We start from the raw sequence: 18,442 nt of genomic DNA, 5'->3' as shown, positions 1-18,442 counted from the left end.
ACAGCTGTTTATAGGTCGTTTACATTAGCCCAGATTTTCGAATGAGACCTTGCAGTTCAGCACAGCACGGTGTGCTATTTAAAAAAAAGAAAAGAAAAAAAAGGGAGAAAAAACTACCTTGCCTAAGTGCGTGCTTGAAAGTCCTAGTTTTGCTTGTGTTCTGTTTAGTTTGGACAATTTTGGCAACCTACAACACGCATAAATACATTTTCATGCCTCCAGCTAATACATAACAGAAATTGCTGAAAACTCAAGGACGTGTGTAAAAAATGTATCCAAAATATTCCGTATACTGCATTTAATTGGGTTTGTCTATGATTTATTTAATGTTGAACATGATGTCTTGATACTGTCAGATCGTAAAAATAAGTGTAGCAAACAAACATTGTGGCTCATTAGCTAATTGCTTAATTGTCATTTTTAACACCGCATGTTGTTGTTGGAACGCCCGTCTAATAATACAGTATTATATTGTTACGTGTCACCGAAACTGTACTCTTGTCAATCTGTCTATGGTACTTTTTAATGTACTGGTGTTCTTCTTTAGTGGTTTCTATGTTTCCTGTATGTGTTGAGTATAAAATTGGCGCCTGTTTTTTTTACGTTTTATGTCAATTTTAAACAGTTTGATGTCATATCTAATACAATTTAGGGTTGTGTACATCTCACAAACCAAAAAGTACCAGCAATCAATACAACTAAAAAGGTTACTTAGTACATAAGGGCCTTATTTGATGAAATTGTGACATTTAAGCGCAATTGGAATATGTCCTTGACTGCGTTTTGGGGGTTTTGAGATTTAATTATTTCATCCCGTGCACACTATAACTGACATAAATTCAGATTTTTTTTATGTTGTAGAAATGTGTACAATCGTAATGAATTGGTGTTTACACTGTTAATGAAAATGGTGAGCAATTTCCCCCAACAATCAACTCTAATTGTCTAAAGGAGAATAACAACACCTGAGGATAAAAAAGACTTTATTAGTGACACAAAAGGGGACATTTACATTGTTGTAGCAGCAATGTTGGAAACAAGGACATTATTTTACGAGTGACCAAAAAAGAAATTATATTAGATGCATGAAATCTGATTGATTCAATTACTATCTTTGTATGTTTTGTCAGCTTTTTGTCAACGTTTTGCCTCTTTCTCTCTCACCGACGCACTCGCTTTTCAACAACAATACAAATTGTTTTGCATGTTTATTATTCATTTTCATGGATCAATAATTTTTAAAAAATCCTTTTCTCTGTTGTTTCTCACTTTTCAGCTAAAATTGGTACACTTTGTTCATTTTAAAGGGGTCAGTTGGTGGTACATTTGAGGACAGGAACAAATCTGAATATTTACATCCCATTTAAATCCCTCTCCACTTGTGAAAAATCCAAATTACGAAACCACTTCTGGAACAAAATAATTTCATCTGTAACAGTAGTACCACCATTCAATCCTTGGTGGGCTCCAACCTTTCAATATGGGTTTTTTCCGGGTTCTCCGGTGTCCTTCCACATCCCAAACCATCCACGATAGTCTTGATTGAAGACTCTAAATCAGACATGGGCAAACTACGGCCCGCGGGCCACATTCGGCCCGCCAGGCCTCTTAATCCGGCCCGCCGACGTTGTCCAAATATTTTTTTCCCCAAGATGGCGCCGTCACGCGGAAGCCAGTGGCAGTAGCTCTGTCCACACTTATTTGTTTTTACAGCCCCTCTATCTTTTTTTAAAATGAAATTTTAATATTTCTTATTACATTCCTTTTTACTTGGCTTTGTACTTTATACTTTTGACTTTAATGATGAGTGATTAGTACGTTAATACTTTAGTCTTTTTTTCTGTTTATGTTTCATATGTACTGGTAATATTATATCTAAAATGGTTGTGAACTTAATAGATAAATGGTTGTTCTGGGGGGAAAAGGAGGAGACTTGCAATGAACACATTGCATTCAGAAAGATGATTTTCTTCCAATAACTTACTCTGGAAGAAAGAGTAATTGCATCTAACTGTAAAAATTGGTTCAAGCACTCTCAGCAACATTAAGTGCAGTTCAGCACAGCACGGTGTGCTATTTAAAAAGAAAAAAAAATGGGAAAAAAACTACCTTGCCTAAGTGCGTGCTTGAAAATCCTAGTTTTGCTTGTGTTCTGGTTAGTTTGGACAGTTGTGGCAACCTACAACACGCATAAATACATTTTCATGCCTCCAGCTAATACATAACAGAAATTGCTGAAAACTCAAGGACTTGTGTATAAAATGTATCGAAATATTCAGTAAACTGTATTTAATTGGGTTTGTTTAGTATGTCTATGATTTATTTAATGTTGAACATGATGTCTTGATATTGTCTGATCGTAAAAATAAGTGAAGCAAACATTGTGGCTCATTAGCTAATTGCTCAATTGTAATTTTTAACACCGCATGTTGTTGTTGGAACACCCGTCTAATAATACAGTATTATATTGTTACGTGTCACCGAATCTGTACTCTTGTCAATCTGTCTATGGTACAATGCACATCTCAGAAAGCAAAAAGTACCAGCAATCGGTAGACCTAAAAAGGTTACTTAGTACATAAGGTACTGTTAACGGATGCACTTTTTTATATGTATCGTATCTTGTGCATGCTACGATCCCGTCGCGTCGCACGACGCGATCGGGGGGGGGGGGGGTGGGGGCATAGGAGTGAACCCAGGTGCGGAGATGCGGAAGGATAAAGGGGAGACAGTTGCGTTGCATTTGTTGCTTGGTTTAATTACCGGGAAAAAAACCTAACATAAACAACTTGGCTTGAAAACTTACTGATACAGAAATGAAACATGCAGCGTGGCGTCAAGAGATCGGCATGACAAACGTGGAAACTCAGGGGAACAAACCAGAGGAACAAATTAGTCGATCCGACAACCATTCAACAAAAACCATAATGCTTAAATAGCCAGGAAAACATAATCACCTAATTGCCACGGCTGATAACAATCATGACATCATGCCAGGAGGGGCAACCCGGCAGACCCGTCCCATCTGTCAAAATTTTTAAGTCAATGTGGCCCCCGGGCCTGAAAGGTTTGCCCACCCCTGCTCTAAATTCAAAGTGTCCCCCACCTGATTCCCATAGTTGACTGGGATAACATTAACATTAGCTAGCTTGTTTACATTTGTCAAGTGTTGTAATTTGGTATCACGCTTGGTCTCGAAGTACTTAAGTCAACATTTCATAAGATATAATATATAAAAAGTCTAGATGAAGGAAGGCACTGGATCAACAAGTGCCTTATTATAAATAGCCAAGCATAATGTGAAAGTCGGTTCACAGAAAGACTCATTCAATCTACTGCAAAGCAGATAATAAATGATGCAGACACTGTAGATATTCTATGCTGTTAGATGAAATACATAAAATATGTCTGTGCTATTATGTGCTACTTCTGATTCTGCAGGCTACCGCAGTTATGAGTGCAGCTCCTTTTCCACTTCCATCCTCAGAATTATGGAACGTCACCTTGCACTGCGGTGCCAAATTGCGCAAGGTCTCTTGCATGACTTCTGCAAAACTGTGGATGGAGAAGAAATGAGGTTTGGTGGGTTTTCTGTCGACAGATTTTTACAGGCCAAGTGTTACTACTTACTGAGGGTGCATTTTATAAAGAGTGCCATCAACTCCGACTGTAACCTTGAGCTGCTGCAGGTTGCGGTTCTGTCTCATTCTGTCAACCACGGCGGCTAAACCGGCACCGCAGAGCTGTGCTGCCCGGCGGGAGACAATACTGCAAACCTCTTTAACTAGCACGCTGTCATCACATGTTGAGCCGGTAAGACCAAGGTGCTGCAGGATGCAGCGGATCTGACGCATAGCCAGCCGGTCACTTGAGCAAACAGAAACAAAATCGATGGTACAAAATGAAAGTGGGAATGTTCAAGTCTGTTTGTAATGCAGGTGTTGACTTCCAAATACGTCAAGCTCTAACCTTCCCCATTGTGCACAATCAAACCATATATCACAGTAACAACCTCATTTTCTGAACCATTTTATCCTCCTTAGGGTCGCAGGAGGTGGTGGAGCCTAGCTGACTCTGAGCCAGAGCCAATTCAGAGTGTTCAATCAACCTACCATGCATTTTTTTTTTGGAATGTTGGAGGAAACCGGAGTACCCAGAGGAAACCCACACAGGCCCCTGGAGAAAAAAGTTATCCAATCCAACGTGGGAGGACTTGGATTTGAACCCAGGACCCCAGAGCTGGGAGGCCGACGCGCTAAATACTGACTCCACCGGACCGCCCACAGGAACAAAATTTCAGGTAAATCAAATTTTAACTTTAACTTTGAATGACCATCCCCAGTGTTTAAATGTCCCAAAATTTAAGATGGAATACACATTTATATATATAAATATATATATATATTCTTTGTTTTGTTTATATATATATATATATATATATATATATATATATATATATATATATATATATATATATATATATATATATATATATATACATATATATATATATATATATATATATATATATATATATACATATATATATATATATATATATATATATATATATATATATATATATATATATATATATATATATATATATATATATATATATATATATATATATATATATATATATATATATATATATATATATATATATATATATATATATATATATATATATATATATATATATATATATATATATATATATATATATATATATTTGAATATTTCCTTCAAAATGTAACGTAAAAGCTCAAAAGTATAAAAACATGTAATATACAAAGACAAAAATATGTTGATAAGAGACCAGAAAAGTCAATTGCACATATAACCGACAAAGAAATGAATATTTTTTAGTTTTTTACCTTTCAATTTGTGAGAGGAATTTTGTCTCGAAGATGCCCCAGGTCTTGAGTCTCTCAGACTGTTTTCCTCGAAACATTAAACCCTTTTCTGTCAACTCCAATAGAACATGCCTCACTATCTCCCCCAGATACATGCCGCTGATCATCTTCTCATACCTTAACCCAGGGGGGGAAAAAAAAATGGGTATGAACATAATTTTCTGGGTTTGGTAGTCTTAGTGAAATCGTTTTAATTGTCACACTGCAGCTCAAATTGGACATTTCTCGGATCTTGTCATGCCATTCTTTGTTTTGTGTTTTTAAATCCCAAGATCAGATTTCTATCAAGATCCTCCTAAATTGCCACAATTTTGTCCACACTTGATCTAAGCTTACTTCTGTGAACCCAATCTGACACAATCCATTGTTTTGAGGGGATACATATATCGTGATGTGGCATTACTGTGCCAGCTTATCACAATTTAATAGAATTCAACACGAGAAGATTAGTTTTTGGAATTTGAACGACTACTTGAAATAATGGAATTTTATAATTAAAAAAATCACAGATAAGCATGTTAAGCCACAGTGTGACTAGATAAAAAAATCCATGGACTGCAATATGATGGAATTAGGAGTACTTTATATGCAGTACCTCTGTTTTCCGGGATTGCTTGACGAGGCATCAACGAGCCGATCGAAGTTTGTGAGGAAAGAATCTAGTTCACCGTTTTCACCAAAAGCTCCCCACTCCATATTGACACACATGCGCCCTTCGTCGCCATCCACCATTTCTATATTTCTCATCTCCTCCATGTAACAGGCATTTGTCCCTGTGCCTGAAGTAGGAAACGCATTAAAATGATTGACAATTAATACTGCAAAATTGCATAGCCTGCGGCTAAGAAAAGACTGGCTGCGTAAGTATTCATCCTAAAGCATATTACTAATTACTATGACAAATTCCAGCACCTACAAAATAGGCTGTACATGTGCCGGATGTTATTTTAGCCATGACTAATGTTCCCTCTAAGATGCGCGTGTGCGCAATTGGGCACTCCTTTCGTCTTTTCTGCGCAGCAGCAATCATATGGCGCGCAGTAAAAAAAAAATATAAACCGTATTTTCACGACTATAAGGCGCACTTAAAAGTCTTAAATTTTCTCCAAAATAGACAGTGCGCCTTATAATCCAGCGCGCCTTATATATGGAAAAAACTGAAAACCAAAAAGGAAAAACCACCACTGTCGGATATTATAAAAACACAAACGCCTGAACTGAAACAATACTGTCAAATATGCAGATGCCATCTTAGTTTACAAAATCTTCCATCATATAGCTCCTCTTCAACTGCAAGATTTTATACAAAAAAAAATCCAAAACCTCAACAATGGCTGGCTCTAGAGGTGACTGTGTAGTGAGTGCTTCATACCTGGAAGTCAATAGCAATTACCGTATTTTCACCACTATAACGCGCACTTAAAAGTCTTACATTTTCTCCAAAATAGACAGTGTGCCTTATAATACAGTGCGCCTTATAGTCGTGAAAATACGGTATAATTTTTTTACCCCTTTCCCCATGATGGCGCCGTTTACGTGGCAGCCATTGACAGTAGCTCTGTCCACACTTATGTTTTTCGTGTCTTACAGCATGTTTTACATGAAAAATTAGAGGGAACATTGACATGCACCTGCTTATGGCAGGTGTGATACTGGTGTGCCCATAGCGAACAATAATGATGTCGCTCACACTGGTATTCGGTGCGCTTAGGGAAGTTGTCTTTCTGCCCAGACCAACGAAATATTAGAGGGAACATTGGCCATGACGCAGAAGGCAATTTTGACCAAACGAAATTGATGTCATGTCTCAATTTAGCATCGATGTGAAATATAACACATTCATTCGTTCCTTTCAAAATGGCAATACAATGCGAACAAATTACAGGTCTTCACAATATTGACAACTTGGAGGTCGAGTAGTTAGAACAATCAGGGAAAGGAAACAGTGGGCGTTCATAGCAGGAGTTTTAGGACTTGATGGAAATGAAAGAAAATTGTACCAATGCGTGCTGTTTTAAATGTAATTGTTTTTGTATACAAGCAAAATAAGGTAGTTATGAAAAAGGAAAAAATCTATGACATTGTAGAAAAATGTATGTCGGGGTCAGAAAGATAAACAACAAACTCGAAAAAAACAATTCCTGTAATGACTGTTTTTTTTTCAAAAATTCAGATTTAAAAAGAATAATATGAATAATGATAACAAAAGAGAAAGACACTTACCAACAATGAGTCCCACCTCGCACTCGGGGTCCTCATAGCCACAAGTCATCATGGTTCCTACGGTATCGTTGACTACCGCTACAAAGCTCAAGTCAAATTCCTGCAACGGGAGATAACACTAATCCTCGAGTACGCAGTTGTTTTAAATGAAGTCTCATAATTAAATCCCGTCGTTTTCTATAGTCATTTCAATTAGAAGATGAAAAAAAAAATAGAAAAAGAAAGTGTATTCATCTCCCTCTGGGGAAAAAAACATTTTCATGACGCACTAAATGAATTAACAAAGTCTATCAACCTCATTTGCAAAGCATGACATGAAAAAGAAATGAAATAAAGTCTGCCAATTTGGTTACATAGAGTATATATATTAATATAAGATATATATTTGGTTGTGTGACACTGAAAAAGAAGGTTTTCAATAAATTAGAACCTAACATTCACTCAAATAACTGAAAATTATTTCAATATTAGTTTGTAAAGGATAAAACATGCCAAAGCTTCTCAGAATCCACAGAAATACTTTGTTTACTGACCCCACGGCATCGCACAGCATCCTTTAGTAATGCAACGACATCATGTCCTTCACAACCACTAGCTTTGAAGCCCTTTGTCCACTTTAGTAGAATTCCCTGGTGGGTAAAAAGGACATGTTTTTCAAGTTGATATTTCCCCTTTAAATGCAACATGTACTAAACACATGGATAATATTTTATGTTTAGATGGAACAAAGGAAGATTGGACACACTCTCACCTGATCCAGTTTGGTTTGGTGACAAGGGAAGGAAAATGTAAATCCCAAAGGTAAGGATGCTCCTCTCAAACCCATCCTTTCCAAAAAGTTGGCCATGCAATCAACAATGTATCTAAAAAGCTGTCATCCAGAAATATACATGAAAAATCAGTATGAATGTAGCATAAAATCATTATTAAAAGTAACTATACTAGTTTAAATGAGTGTTTAGAGAAAAGTTTATTTTATTGATGCTTCAACTTTTGACTCACATTGACTACTTGGTATAATGTATAAAAAAAACAACATGGTACAGTGTAGGAGTTGTTTTAAAAACGAATATATTCAAAAGAGGCATTATTTTTTTCCCCCCCGTGTCTGTGGTATGCTTTTGTCTAATACCGATCGGTTTAGAAATGCTATTATTTTCACATACTTGGATTTTTTTATCTAAAATGTGATTCATTTATTTTTTGAATGAATTTTATCTAAACTAATAATCACATCCCAATGAGCTATTGTGGGAGGACCTTGATCAAGCGATCCAATTTACCAAAAGGTTTTCTGGAAGCATGGTGTGAAATGTTTAAAAATTCCATCAGCAAATTAGAAAGGCAAAGGCTTACAATGCTATTCAATCTAGCATTCATTGCCTAAAACAAACTATCTTTTTTTAAATTATATCTTAATATATCTTAATCCATCCCTTTTTACGTTACTTTGCACTTGATACTTTTTACTTTAATGATGAGTATGTTAATAGTTTAGTCCTTTTTTTCTGATTGTTTCATATGTACTGTTAACGGATGCACTTTTCTATATGTATCGTATCTTTTGCTGACCCGGCCCATCTGTCAAATTTTTATAATAGTTTGCCCACCCAATATTAGTTTTTTTTCCGCATGTGCAACCATCCATATACTCCACCTCTTCTCCTGTGCCTTGCATGGTCTCCTGTGGAATAATGTAGTTCTTATGGTGCATTTCAACGTGCTTCTTGTCACCTTGAACGCGCACGAGCAACACCCTAAAACTTGAGCCGCCAAGGTCTAAAGCCAAGAACTCTCCGTGCTCTGAAAGCATAAATAACATTGTGAAAATAAACCTTGTATAACCTCCCATTGGATACAACGATGCATAGATAAAAGCTATTATCCAGAGTTATAAAGTGCTCTTTTATTGTGGAGTGAATTCAGAAATGGTATGTCAGGACTACCTGATCCATCTGGAGTAGAGCCAACAAATGTTGGAAGCATCTTGATGCTCGCTTGATTGCGGGCATTCTTTGACAAGCCGCGGACCATATTTTCACTTATTAGCCTTTTCACTTCCATCAGTTGCTCTTCATTCAAATGGAGGCTATCAAGAATTTGCTGGCGCTCCGCTTTCTGAGCAGCAAGACGCAAGGCTACCGCCGTTACCATGGCGGCGCCTTTCCCACTCCCCACCTCCGACCTCAAAAAACGCACGTCACAATCAGGCACTAGTCTCCGTACCATCTTGTGCAGTCGCCTGGAAAACCTTGGCAAATGGAAGGAACAAAACAAAATATTAGAAGTCAAAACAAGTTCATGGTTAACCCTAACCCTAATTAATCGAAAAAATAAGAAAGGCATTAAATCTAATTAGTCATTCACTTAGAAATCGTTCGTACCCACTTTGTTATAATGACATATTGTCAAACAATTATAGAGCCAACTAAAATGGTGTTAACTCTTTTAAAATAAAAACAGTTTAAGTCTGAAAATATGATTTCAGTCATCAATGTTTGGGTCTACGGGTAAGTAGTGGATCCCCATCCCTAAAAGGTTTTTGACCAAGTGGTTTTCTACCATACAATTAGAATTTACAAACTACTTACATAAATAAATCACAATAATTGTCTAAAATGATCCAAAATCCAATCACATCCTTGTTTGTACTAAATCACACATTGTGTGGAAAGGATAACTTACTCATGATGATTTTTATATACCGAGCCATCCACTCCAATGGTGGCTCGCAACTTCTCAGCTGCTTTGTTGTCCCTAATCTGTCTGAGTACTGCAACTAAAGTGGCAGCGCACAAGTGTGCAGCCCGTGTAGTGACTATTTGACATACTCTCTGAGTGGCTATGCAGTCCTCTAAGGTTGGGTTCAAATCAAGTCCTTTCAGCACATTTTCAGCACTTAACACACCTTCTTCTTTGCTGTGTATGGAACAAATGGGAAATCAAGTATCAAGTCAAACTGATTCGACAAGGGGTGCTGTTTCAGAAATAAGTTAAAGTCCCGATTTAAAAAAAAAACTTAAGTTAATGAATAAAAAATCTAATAACAGACATTTTTGGTGATTCATGGGAATTACTTCAAGATAGGGCTACCAAAATGAGTACTCAAAAATTGTCATTGTGATTAGGTTACATTTTTTTTGTAAGATAAACCTTTCTTTATTAGACTATGAAGCTCTTGCTTCTTAGTGAGTTGTGCTATATGCTCCAACTTAGTCGAACGTGTTTGTGTATCGACAATCACGCCAGAACTAATGAGCTCCTGGATGATGCGAAGAATAGGCGGCAAGGTCATCAAGGACGCGCTGTCGGTGTAGTACTTAGTGTTTATCGCCATTTATTTCAGATGATTGTACTCAAAAAAAAAAAAAAAAAAAAAGAAAAACGAAATCGTTATTATATTATTGTCTTTGCTTCGCAGAAATGGTTCTGTTTTTCAAAGAAGCAAAATCCACTTACTTTTCAATATCTATGGAAAATATATAGCTGGTGGAGAACTTTCCAGTCATAAGGAGTTTAGCTGTCGTTTTCCCGTTGAAAAGTAACTTGTCTTTTGTCATTTTCACAAGGATGAGACGTACCAGTTCCCCCATGTACATTCCACTAATCATCTTCTCAAAACTGGAAATCAACAGATAAAAAGGCAATCAATGTGAGTAGGTCAACACTGCAATTCCACTGTATGTCTAAAAAGTGTATATGAAACATAAAGATATATATATTCACAGCTGTTTGCCAGGGTTTAGAGAGCCAGCATCTATTTCTTTGTCAAAATGTGTTCGCAGGTCTTCCAAGGCACCGTCATCTCCAAAAGCACCCCACTCTGTGTTGACGCACATCTGGCCTTCATCACCATCTAACAACTCAAGGTTCCTCATTTGTTCCATATAACAGGCATTTGTTCCAGTTCCTATTACAAAACAAAATGATTAAATATCTTGCGAAATGTGTCCTCATCCATGACAAAATATTATGAACAGCACACACATTGAATCAATGCATTTTCCATTTATTTTCCTTACGCAAAATTATTTATGATTCCAAAAATATAGATCAGGGGTGCCCAATACGTCAATAGCAATCTACCAGCCAATCACCAAGATATTATTACATGACATTAAGATTTTTTTCCCAGTCCTTTGGTATCCGTTAGGCCTGAACAATGTCCCTTTTGTATCATGACATTAGAATTTGCACATCTGTGATAGCTGCTCGTTAAGTGATACATTGATCTTGGACACTTCAAAATGTGCGCCGTAATTACAAATGTCAATTCAGTAGCTTTTGGTACGGATGGGACTGAAGTTTTTTTCAGCTGTTCCTGTTCTAAATATATTTACAAACACCCACCTACAATGAGACCAATTTCACAATTATGATCATCATAGCCACAGGTCATCATAGCTCCCACTGTGTCATTAATAACAGCCATAATGTCAACACTGATATCCTGCAATAGCATAAGAAAGAAAATTAACATATAATTTCAGTTATTAAAGAGCATGCAGCTGTTGCACATAGCAATTAGATATTGGTGGTACATTAGACCTTGAAGGTGAATTAAATCATAAATTGTTAAGATCAAGCAAAAAAGTACTAAATGATTCTGAAGGATGTTTCACATTAGGCTAAACAATCAGTAAAAGCAAATTAAGTGATCTAAGATATTATTTTGGCATATATTCCAACCTTTTCTTACATTTTTTTTTAAAGATTTAATTGCCTTACTTTGTTCATGGCCATCTCATTCTTAGGTTTTACAGAATACACACCCCTCGCTTGTTTACAGAACTTTGCAGAAGTTTGACGACATCTTTTCCTTCAACTCCAGTTGCCCTGAAGGCTTTTGTCCAAGAGAGCAATATACTCTAAAAAGCAGGTATAATAAAGCTTTTCAACAAACGATGTATATTTTAACATCTGCCTACACATTGTGCTTTTACACATTTATTAAACACAATTTCACAGACTGCATGACATCTACCATGAACAGTAATTGTAAAAAAAGTAAAGGTCATGCCTTTTCATCTGTGGTGTTAAGAAGTCATGCCGCTTCTCGGCATAGCAGAAATTAGACTACTAAATTTACACTTGAACATTACCCACCTCGTCCAACTTGCTCTGTTGACAAGGAAACGAGAAGGTGAAGCCTAGGGGGAGCCTTTTGTCCTTTATTTCTAACTTCTCCATGAAATTAGCCAGGCATTCAGCTATATAGTCAAATAACTGGAAATTGAAATGAAAGGTAAAAGGAGGAAGGTGTACATTAGTGTATTGTGTCTTCATTCCTAGGAAAAATGCGGTGTAATCTGCCTTCCTCTAAAACTGACGGGAAGACTTAAGAATTATTGAAGACTTGGGAATGGATCAACAGCACAGGTACAATTAACAGACCAGGTAATATAAAATATTCAAAGACAGCTTGCAATAGTGTTTTGACGGAAGTACAATTATTATTCAAAGATGTGTTTTTAGCTAATACTTAAGCCAGATCACAAAGAAACGATCTATTGTCTATTGTGTCGAACTTTCTGTATTCTTATTAGAAGCTCTGTTTTATATATAAATTCATACAGGAATTGTGTAGTTATATCCTACCTCCGAACCCGAGCCTCTCTTGAGACGTTCAGGAATATCATAAATCTGATTTTCCATGTTCACCTTTTGCTCACCATTAGCCATAACGGTAACAAGAAGTACTCGGAAGGTGGACCCACCAAGGTCCAGTGCCAAAAATTCACCTTGTTCTAAATGGAAGGGTAAACAGAGTACACTCAAAATACACTACATAATGTTATATCTGTGGTGAACCAATAGAGAAAGCAGATCAAATTATAACAAAAAAGGACTAACATATATATGTCCTGAGGCACACAGCAAGGGAGCACATCTGAGAAGAGCTTTGAATGCCCTCATGGCCAAACATTTCTAAAACCAAGAGTTAAGAATCCCTCGAGCCGGCATGTCAAACGATGCCTTCGGGTTTTTCCAGGTCGTATCCGTCACTACACAGTTATCAGAGTGAGGCTATAAATGATATCTAACAATTGAATTAGATTAGCATCTTTACTCTCCAATCACGTTAATTGAGGAACTGATTGTTTCATTATTATATATAAAACATGCAATCAAGCTATCTTATGATGGGTATTTTTTTCTCCAGGCTATTAGTCATACTCTTTTGTGTTTGCAAATCGTATTTGTTTGATTTTGAATACCAAATATTTGTACCACCTGCAAAATATGCCACGGCTACACAATATAAAATCAGAGTAAATATATAAATGTGTTGGCTTAACACGCATACGCAATCAAAATCTTCTTATCAGTTCGACAAATAGGATATTGCTAATTTGCATATCCTGTCTTGTCCACTGCATTGAGAAATGCCCAATCCGTTTGCAATAATGATGAATTATATTGGGCAACTTATAAAAATAAAAGCAGTACCGGTTCTATCTGGTGTTGAGAGTACATAAGTTGGCAGCATCCGTACTGCTGCTGTAGGGTTAGTATCTCTGCAAAGGCCTTTGTCCATTTCTCGGCGAAATCTTATTGATATATCCATCAGTGTCTTATCAGCCAGATGAAGGTTGTCCAAGTACTTCTCCAACTAAACTCCAAAATAGATGTTACACATGGTTTCTATCCCCATTTCAATCGTAAGAATGTCATCTTCAGCATTAAGAGAAATTGTCCTACTAATGAATGGTTCATAAAAATAAGGGTAAACAATAAATGAAAAGTTAATGTAAATTGGACGTCTAATGACGTCAAAATTGCGTGTTCCCTGGTTTTATTTTGAAAAAATGTCTACTCAACCAGAAATATCTCTTAATGTCCAGTCTTTAAACAAATAGTATATTTAAACAAATATACCGGTTTCTGTACGGGAGATAATATTTAAGGAGAAAATAAACGGAAATAGCGTATTACACACCAATATAGGGTGATATTATTATTTTATTACAAGTGAATAGCGCCCCGTTTATAGATTTTCTGCGCAACAAGGGACGAAGTACTAGCCTTGTTACCAGTTTGACCCCTCTTTGCGGTGTAAAACCTTACAGAGCACTCAGCACACGTCTATAAAAGCATTTTAATGTTCATATTGAATAGATTTTTTACAAATATTAGGATCGTTACTCACTTTATTTCCTTGATCATCAGAGATTTCGGGAGAGTAGTTACTAAGCAAAGTAGAACACATAGTTGATGTTGATTTAGCCGTTCTTCTTTTGTTGAAGAATTAACTATGGATAATAATTATAAATTGCAAAATTGATATGTGGATTTATATAACTCGATTGCCTTTGTTGGGGTTTTGTAAATTATCCAGGAAAAAAGTTCAAGCTTCCGGGACTTGTGGGCTTGGTGCTGTCAAGTCAATTCGCTGATTGGCTACGAAGAAAGTAATAACTTCCTGGTTTGGGATATGAATAGGTCGATAGGACACGCCCCATTGGGACCGAGTTTCCTATTTATTACTGCAATTTCGCCAAGATTTCGTGCTGAGTGCAAAATTACATCAGTAATTGCACAGGTGTCGACTTCCACCTCATCAATAATAGCCTTTGTTCTCGTTGATCGCCCGGCTTGAGACTTTAATAGTTTGCTTCAACTGGGAACTGCAAATTATTGCAAATATAAGTCGATAAAATGAAAGTACCCGATGGTGTGTTAATGAGTGACGTTCTCAAGCGTCTGACCGGAGAATCTGCTCTGCCGGTTTATAGTAACATAGAGAAATTTAAACGACTCAAAAATGGCTTCTATGTAGTGGCCGAGGATTTTCACGAAAGTGTGAGAAAACGAGAACAGGTGAACGCCAAGGAACGGCTTCGGGTGAGTGAATAAACGTGAAATTTCAATTCTGATGCCAAGCCCCACTCTATTTAACCATTACAACTACGTACAAAAAGCACAGCAAACTAATTAGGCCTAGCAAAAGGAAGGAAATAAAAATTGCATCCTCCTAATTAAACACATGATCGTAATATTAAAACAGTGCAGTGATTCTGACTTGTTTTCTTCATGGCAAAACCATTTTTTCTCTTTTCATTTGTTTGTTTGGAGCTGTTTTAATGTCATTACAACCCTCTTGCAAAGTGCCTGTTTTAGGGTATTTGTTATTTGCAGACTTGCTGGTGCCTGTGTTGCCTGCAAGTTACAAGTGAGCCAGTAGGGGGCATGTGCACTTTTTGGCTGTGCTTTTAATGTCTCTTTGTTGATCAATTTAAGCAGAGACTGATCCAGTTGTAGTTTTTTTTTAAGTGAACATCAAACCATTAATGACGATGTAAGTCAAATCCATTTTAATTTAACCAGTAAAACTGGATTTCATGGTGAATTTTACCTTAGGGCATAAGTCCACCACCTACTGAAAGGTACCTCCCAGTAATTGTCACTCTTTTTCATTTTGCAGATACGCAACCTTAACACCATGTTCTCTCGCTTAAAGCGAATGGTACCACTGATGCGACCAGACCGCAAGCCCAGTAAAGTAGACACCCTTAAAGCTGCAACAGAGTACATACGGTTACTTCTTGCAGTTTTGCAAGATACTGACACTGTACGACCTCTATGCTCTTCCAAAATGTTCTTTCTTTTTACGAGTATCTTCGTGCAATAGCAGTACTTTTTCCTTAGACTAGGACCAAAGAAAACGATTTCCTGAATAATGCAATGGCCTATGGGCAGACTGAGGGCTTCGACAGTGACCTTTGGAGATTGGAAGATGTAAGTCTATATTTTACTGTTCTTTATCGATCTGAACTATTTTGGTCTACTAAACATTATGTCCTTATTTGCAGTTAATAATCTAAAGTAGCACCAAAACCAGTAGCTATTAGTATTTACATCTTTCAAAACGAAGAATATTTACCCTAAAAAAATGCCACTTCAGCAATATAACAATGCAGAATGCTAAATCCGGATAAGCAAGGTATGAATGACTTTGTTTGTTGTTTTCACCGATAGTTTCTAAATATGTCGGAGGACCAAACCAACAATGATGGCTTCACCATGCCATCAGAACCCGGGACGGAAGGAGGAGATTTTACAAGAGTGCTGCTTCAACACTGTGCTATTCCTTCATACCAGTTCTTTATTCAAGTAGCTCCTGACCAATCTGAGGTAAAACACCACTTTTTTGTTGTATCAAATGCCAGAGTATAGGAAATATGTGAACATGTTACTCATTTTGAGGAAAAATAAGGCAACAACTCTACCCAAAATGGTAGGCAAGTGAATTGAATGTAAAATCTATATGAAATGTTCAGCCCTCAAGTTAAATGTAATTATATTTCCTGTCAAACAGCAAAGCGGTTTGTGTAGTAAACATTACATGGTGTTAAAAATGTCAAACCTATTTCTTGCAACTTTGATTGGGGTTTTAGAAGGGAGAAAAGAAAACCTTTCGAGCTCAAGTTGTTTTCAGCACATTAAATTGGAAAATAAGGGTGTGCTGAAGCCAGCGATGGGCTGCAGCTGGGTGTTGTCAGTCAATAGCAGGGTGTGAGAAAACAAACAAGCATTCACGCTCACACTTTTTTTCCTCTTTTGAAGTACATGATTGAAGGTGAAGTAGTTGTGATTGGGGCAGCTTCAAACGTGGTAATTTTCAGCACTTCACTGATTTAGAAATGAAAGATGAGAGATTAATTCGGGGATATGCCTGAACCTTTGCCAAAGGCTCAACTTGGAGCTCACAGGTCCTGAATTATTAAATGGCAATTTTCATACACAAATAATTCTATTTAATTTATGATTAGCCAGTACAATTAACATTTTCTAGCCAAGTATTTAAATGCAAAAATAAGACCAACTTAAATAAGTTTCAAGTAAAATATTAATATATAGTATGTCTTAATATATACTTGATAATATAATAGTAATCATGAGTCATCGTTTTTGGGGGGGTCCAAAAATTATCTGAATGATGAAAGTGAATGAATGAAGTGTTACAGTGCCCTCTTCTGGTAAAGTACTTTTTTGTTAACCAGTCTTCAAAACTGTTTCACTCGTTCTTTACACAACTTTCGTAGTAGTATTCGCAATATATGCAAACGTATACATACTCAACAAATTTTGCGTTTTTGTACTGTATAAAGTCATACCTTGAGATAAGAGCTCAATGCGTTACGGGACCAATCTCGTATGGTGATTTACTTGTATCTCAAATCAACGTTTCCAATGGAAATGAACTAAATACAAATTAAATCATACCCACCCTCTGGGGGAAGAGGAAACACCAAGTACAATATTACAATGGAAAAACATTTTTATTGGTTGTAATAGCTCATAGATATCTTCTCACAAGGGAAATGCGGCGAGAAAGAAATCATAAGCAGCTAGCATTTCGGCCACCTGGCTGTCTCGTATGCTCGCATCTCAAAATTTGTTTCTTATCTCAAGGCAAATATTTGCTTGGAAGTTTACTCGCATCTCAAATTGCTTGTATGTTGGAGTACTCGTATGTCAAGGTATCACTGTAATGTAACGCATGCTTAAAATGCGTTAATTTTTAAAATTATTACAATTTTGTCTTGCAAATGAATAATTCTGATGCTTGAAATACTTCTCTTTTTTTCATGAATAGTCAAATCCATATTTCTTTTCTTTCTAGGGGTCATTGCTATGAAGAGAGATTTTCGGGGAGATGCTAGAAGGTGACTAAGGTACCAAAAAAGTATATTATTTGATACATAACTTGTATTTATTTATATTGAAAACAGTCTTGGTTTCACGCGGATGTGCGTTAAATAAGTCAAATTTATTTAAATGGAGCGTTGAGCTCGTACTTTGTTCAGTTGAGAAAAATGTTTAGTTCCCTTTACCTCATTACGGCATTGTTTCAGAAGTGCTCCGCTGCTATTGTAAAATCACAATAGAAAGAATTATTAAATATGTGCACTTTTGTTTTTTGAAACAATGTTCATTAAATGGCATTATGAGAGTTTGCTGTACTGTTGTGTTATTGCGTAACATTCACAAATAATATATATATTTTTGTGAATGATTTTCTCTCTTCTGAATGCATAAAGGTAATTGATTTTGCACAAAGTCAGTTGGGATTGGCTCCAGCTTCCCTTGACCCCGATGAGGGAAAACAGTGCTGAAAATGAATCGATAAAACATTTGCACCAAAGCTACGCATGTTAAGCTGTTCCAGTTGCAGTCGTTCCTACACCCTTAAAATGTAGCCTTGAAACCAAGACTGGTCGTGAGAATTACAATACTAGTATTTGCATTTTTATCTATTTAATATTTAAACATTGTATCTGTTCAAAATCCAAATG

General features: G+C 36.5%; 2 protein-coding genes and 1 long non-coding RNA gene across 3 annotated transcripts; 2 read left to right on the top strand and 1 right to left on the bottom strand.

The window, feature by feature from the left end:
- Nucleotides 1-2,737: 2,737 nt before the first annotated feature.
- LOC144195170 (hexokinase-2-like) lies at nucleotides 2,738-14,717 on the bottom strand. Its single transcript, XM_077714598.1, has 18 exons — nucleotides 14,293-14,717; nucleotides 13,593-13,755; nucleotides 12,741-12,889; nucleotides 12,249-12,368; nucleotides 11,915-12,010; nucleotides 11,493-11,592; nucleotides 10,869-11,052; nucleotides 10,602-10,763; nucleotides 9,828-10,061; nucleotides 9,089-9,393; nucleotides 8,800-8,945; nucleotides 7,894-8,013; nucleotides 7,676-7,771; nucleotides 7,143-7,242; nucleotides 5,515-5,698; nucleotides 4,881-5,036; nucleotides 3,631-3,867; nucleotides 2,738-3,555 (listed from the first exon to the last, which is right to left on the bottom strand). The coding sequence occupies exons 1-18, from the start codon at nucleotides 14,350-14,352 to the stop codon at nucleotides 3,417-3,419; spliced, it is 2,751 nt and encodes a 916-aa protein (XP_077570724.1). The 5' UTR covers nucleotides 14,353-14,717; the 3' UTR covers nucleotides 2,738-3,416.
- On the top strand, nucleotides 7,744-11,088 carry LOC144195171 (uncharacterized). The gene is made up of 4 exons (XR_013326059.1): nucleotides 7,744-7,774; nucleotides 7,862-7,943; nucleotides 10,712-10,794; nucleotides 10,928-11,088. It is a non-coding gene; the product is annotated as an uncharacterized LOC144195171 (long non-coding RNA).
- On the top strand, nucleotides 14,571-18,099 carry LOC144195168 (factor in the germline alpha-like). Its single transcript, XM_077714597.1, has 5 exons — nucleotides 14,571-14,987; nucleotides 15,568-15,714; nucleotides 15,792-15,881; nucleotides 16,122-16,277; nucleotides 17,770-18,099. The coding sequence occupies exons 1-5, from the start codon at nucleotides 14,802-14,804 to the stop codon at nucleotides 17,782-17,784; spliced, it is 594 nt and encodes a 197-aa protein (XP_077570723.1). The 5' UTR covers nucleotides 14,571-14,801; the 3' UTR covers nucleotides 17,785-18,099.
- The last annotated feature ends 343 nt before the right edge of the window (nucleotides 18,100-18,442 follow it).

The sequence above is a fragment of the Stigmatopora nigra genome, chromosome 4, assembly GCF_051989575.1.
Source record: "Stigmatopora nigra isolate UIUO_SnigA chromosome 4, RoL_Snig_1.1, whole genome shotgun sequence".
In the NCBI taxonomy this organism is placed as follows: Eukaryota; Metazoa; Chordata; class Actinopteri; order Syngnathiformes; family Syngnathidae; genus Stigmatopora; species Stigmatopora nigra.
This window is presented reverse-complemented; position numbering and strand designations above follow the sequence as displayed.

Coding starts and splice junctions, on each gene's coding strand:
- LOC144195170 (XM_077714598.1), bottom strand. CDS start 14,352: ATGTGTTCTACTTTGCTTAGTAACTACTCTCCCGAAATCTCTGATGAT. Junction 13,756..14,292: donor CTGATGATCAAGGAAATAAA/GTGAGTAACGAT, acceptor TTTGGAGTTTAG/TTGGAGAAGTACTTGGACAA. Junction 11,593..11,914: donor GTTCTGTAAACAAGCGAGGG/GTGTGTATTCTG, acceptor ATGCTATTGCAG/GATATCAGTGTTGACATTAT.
- LOC144195168 (XM_077714597.1), top strand. CDS start 14,802: ATGAAAGTACCCGATGGTGTGTTAATGAGTGACGTTCTCAAGCGTCTG. Junction 14,988..15,567: donor ACGCCAAGGAACGGCTTCGG/GTGAGTGAATAA, acceptor TTCATTTTGCAG/ATACGCAACCTTAACACCAT. Junction 15,715..15,791: donor TTTTGCAAGATACTGACACT/GTACGACCTCTA, acceptor CTTTTTCCTTAG/ACTAGGACCAAAGAAAACGA.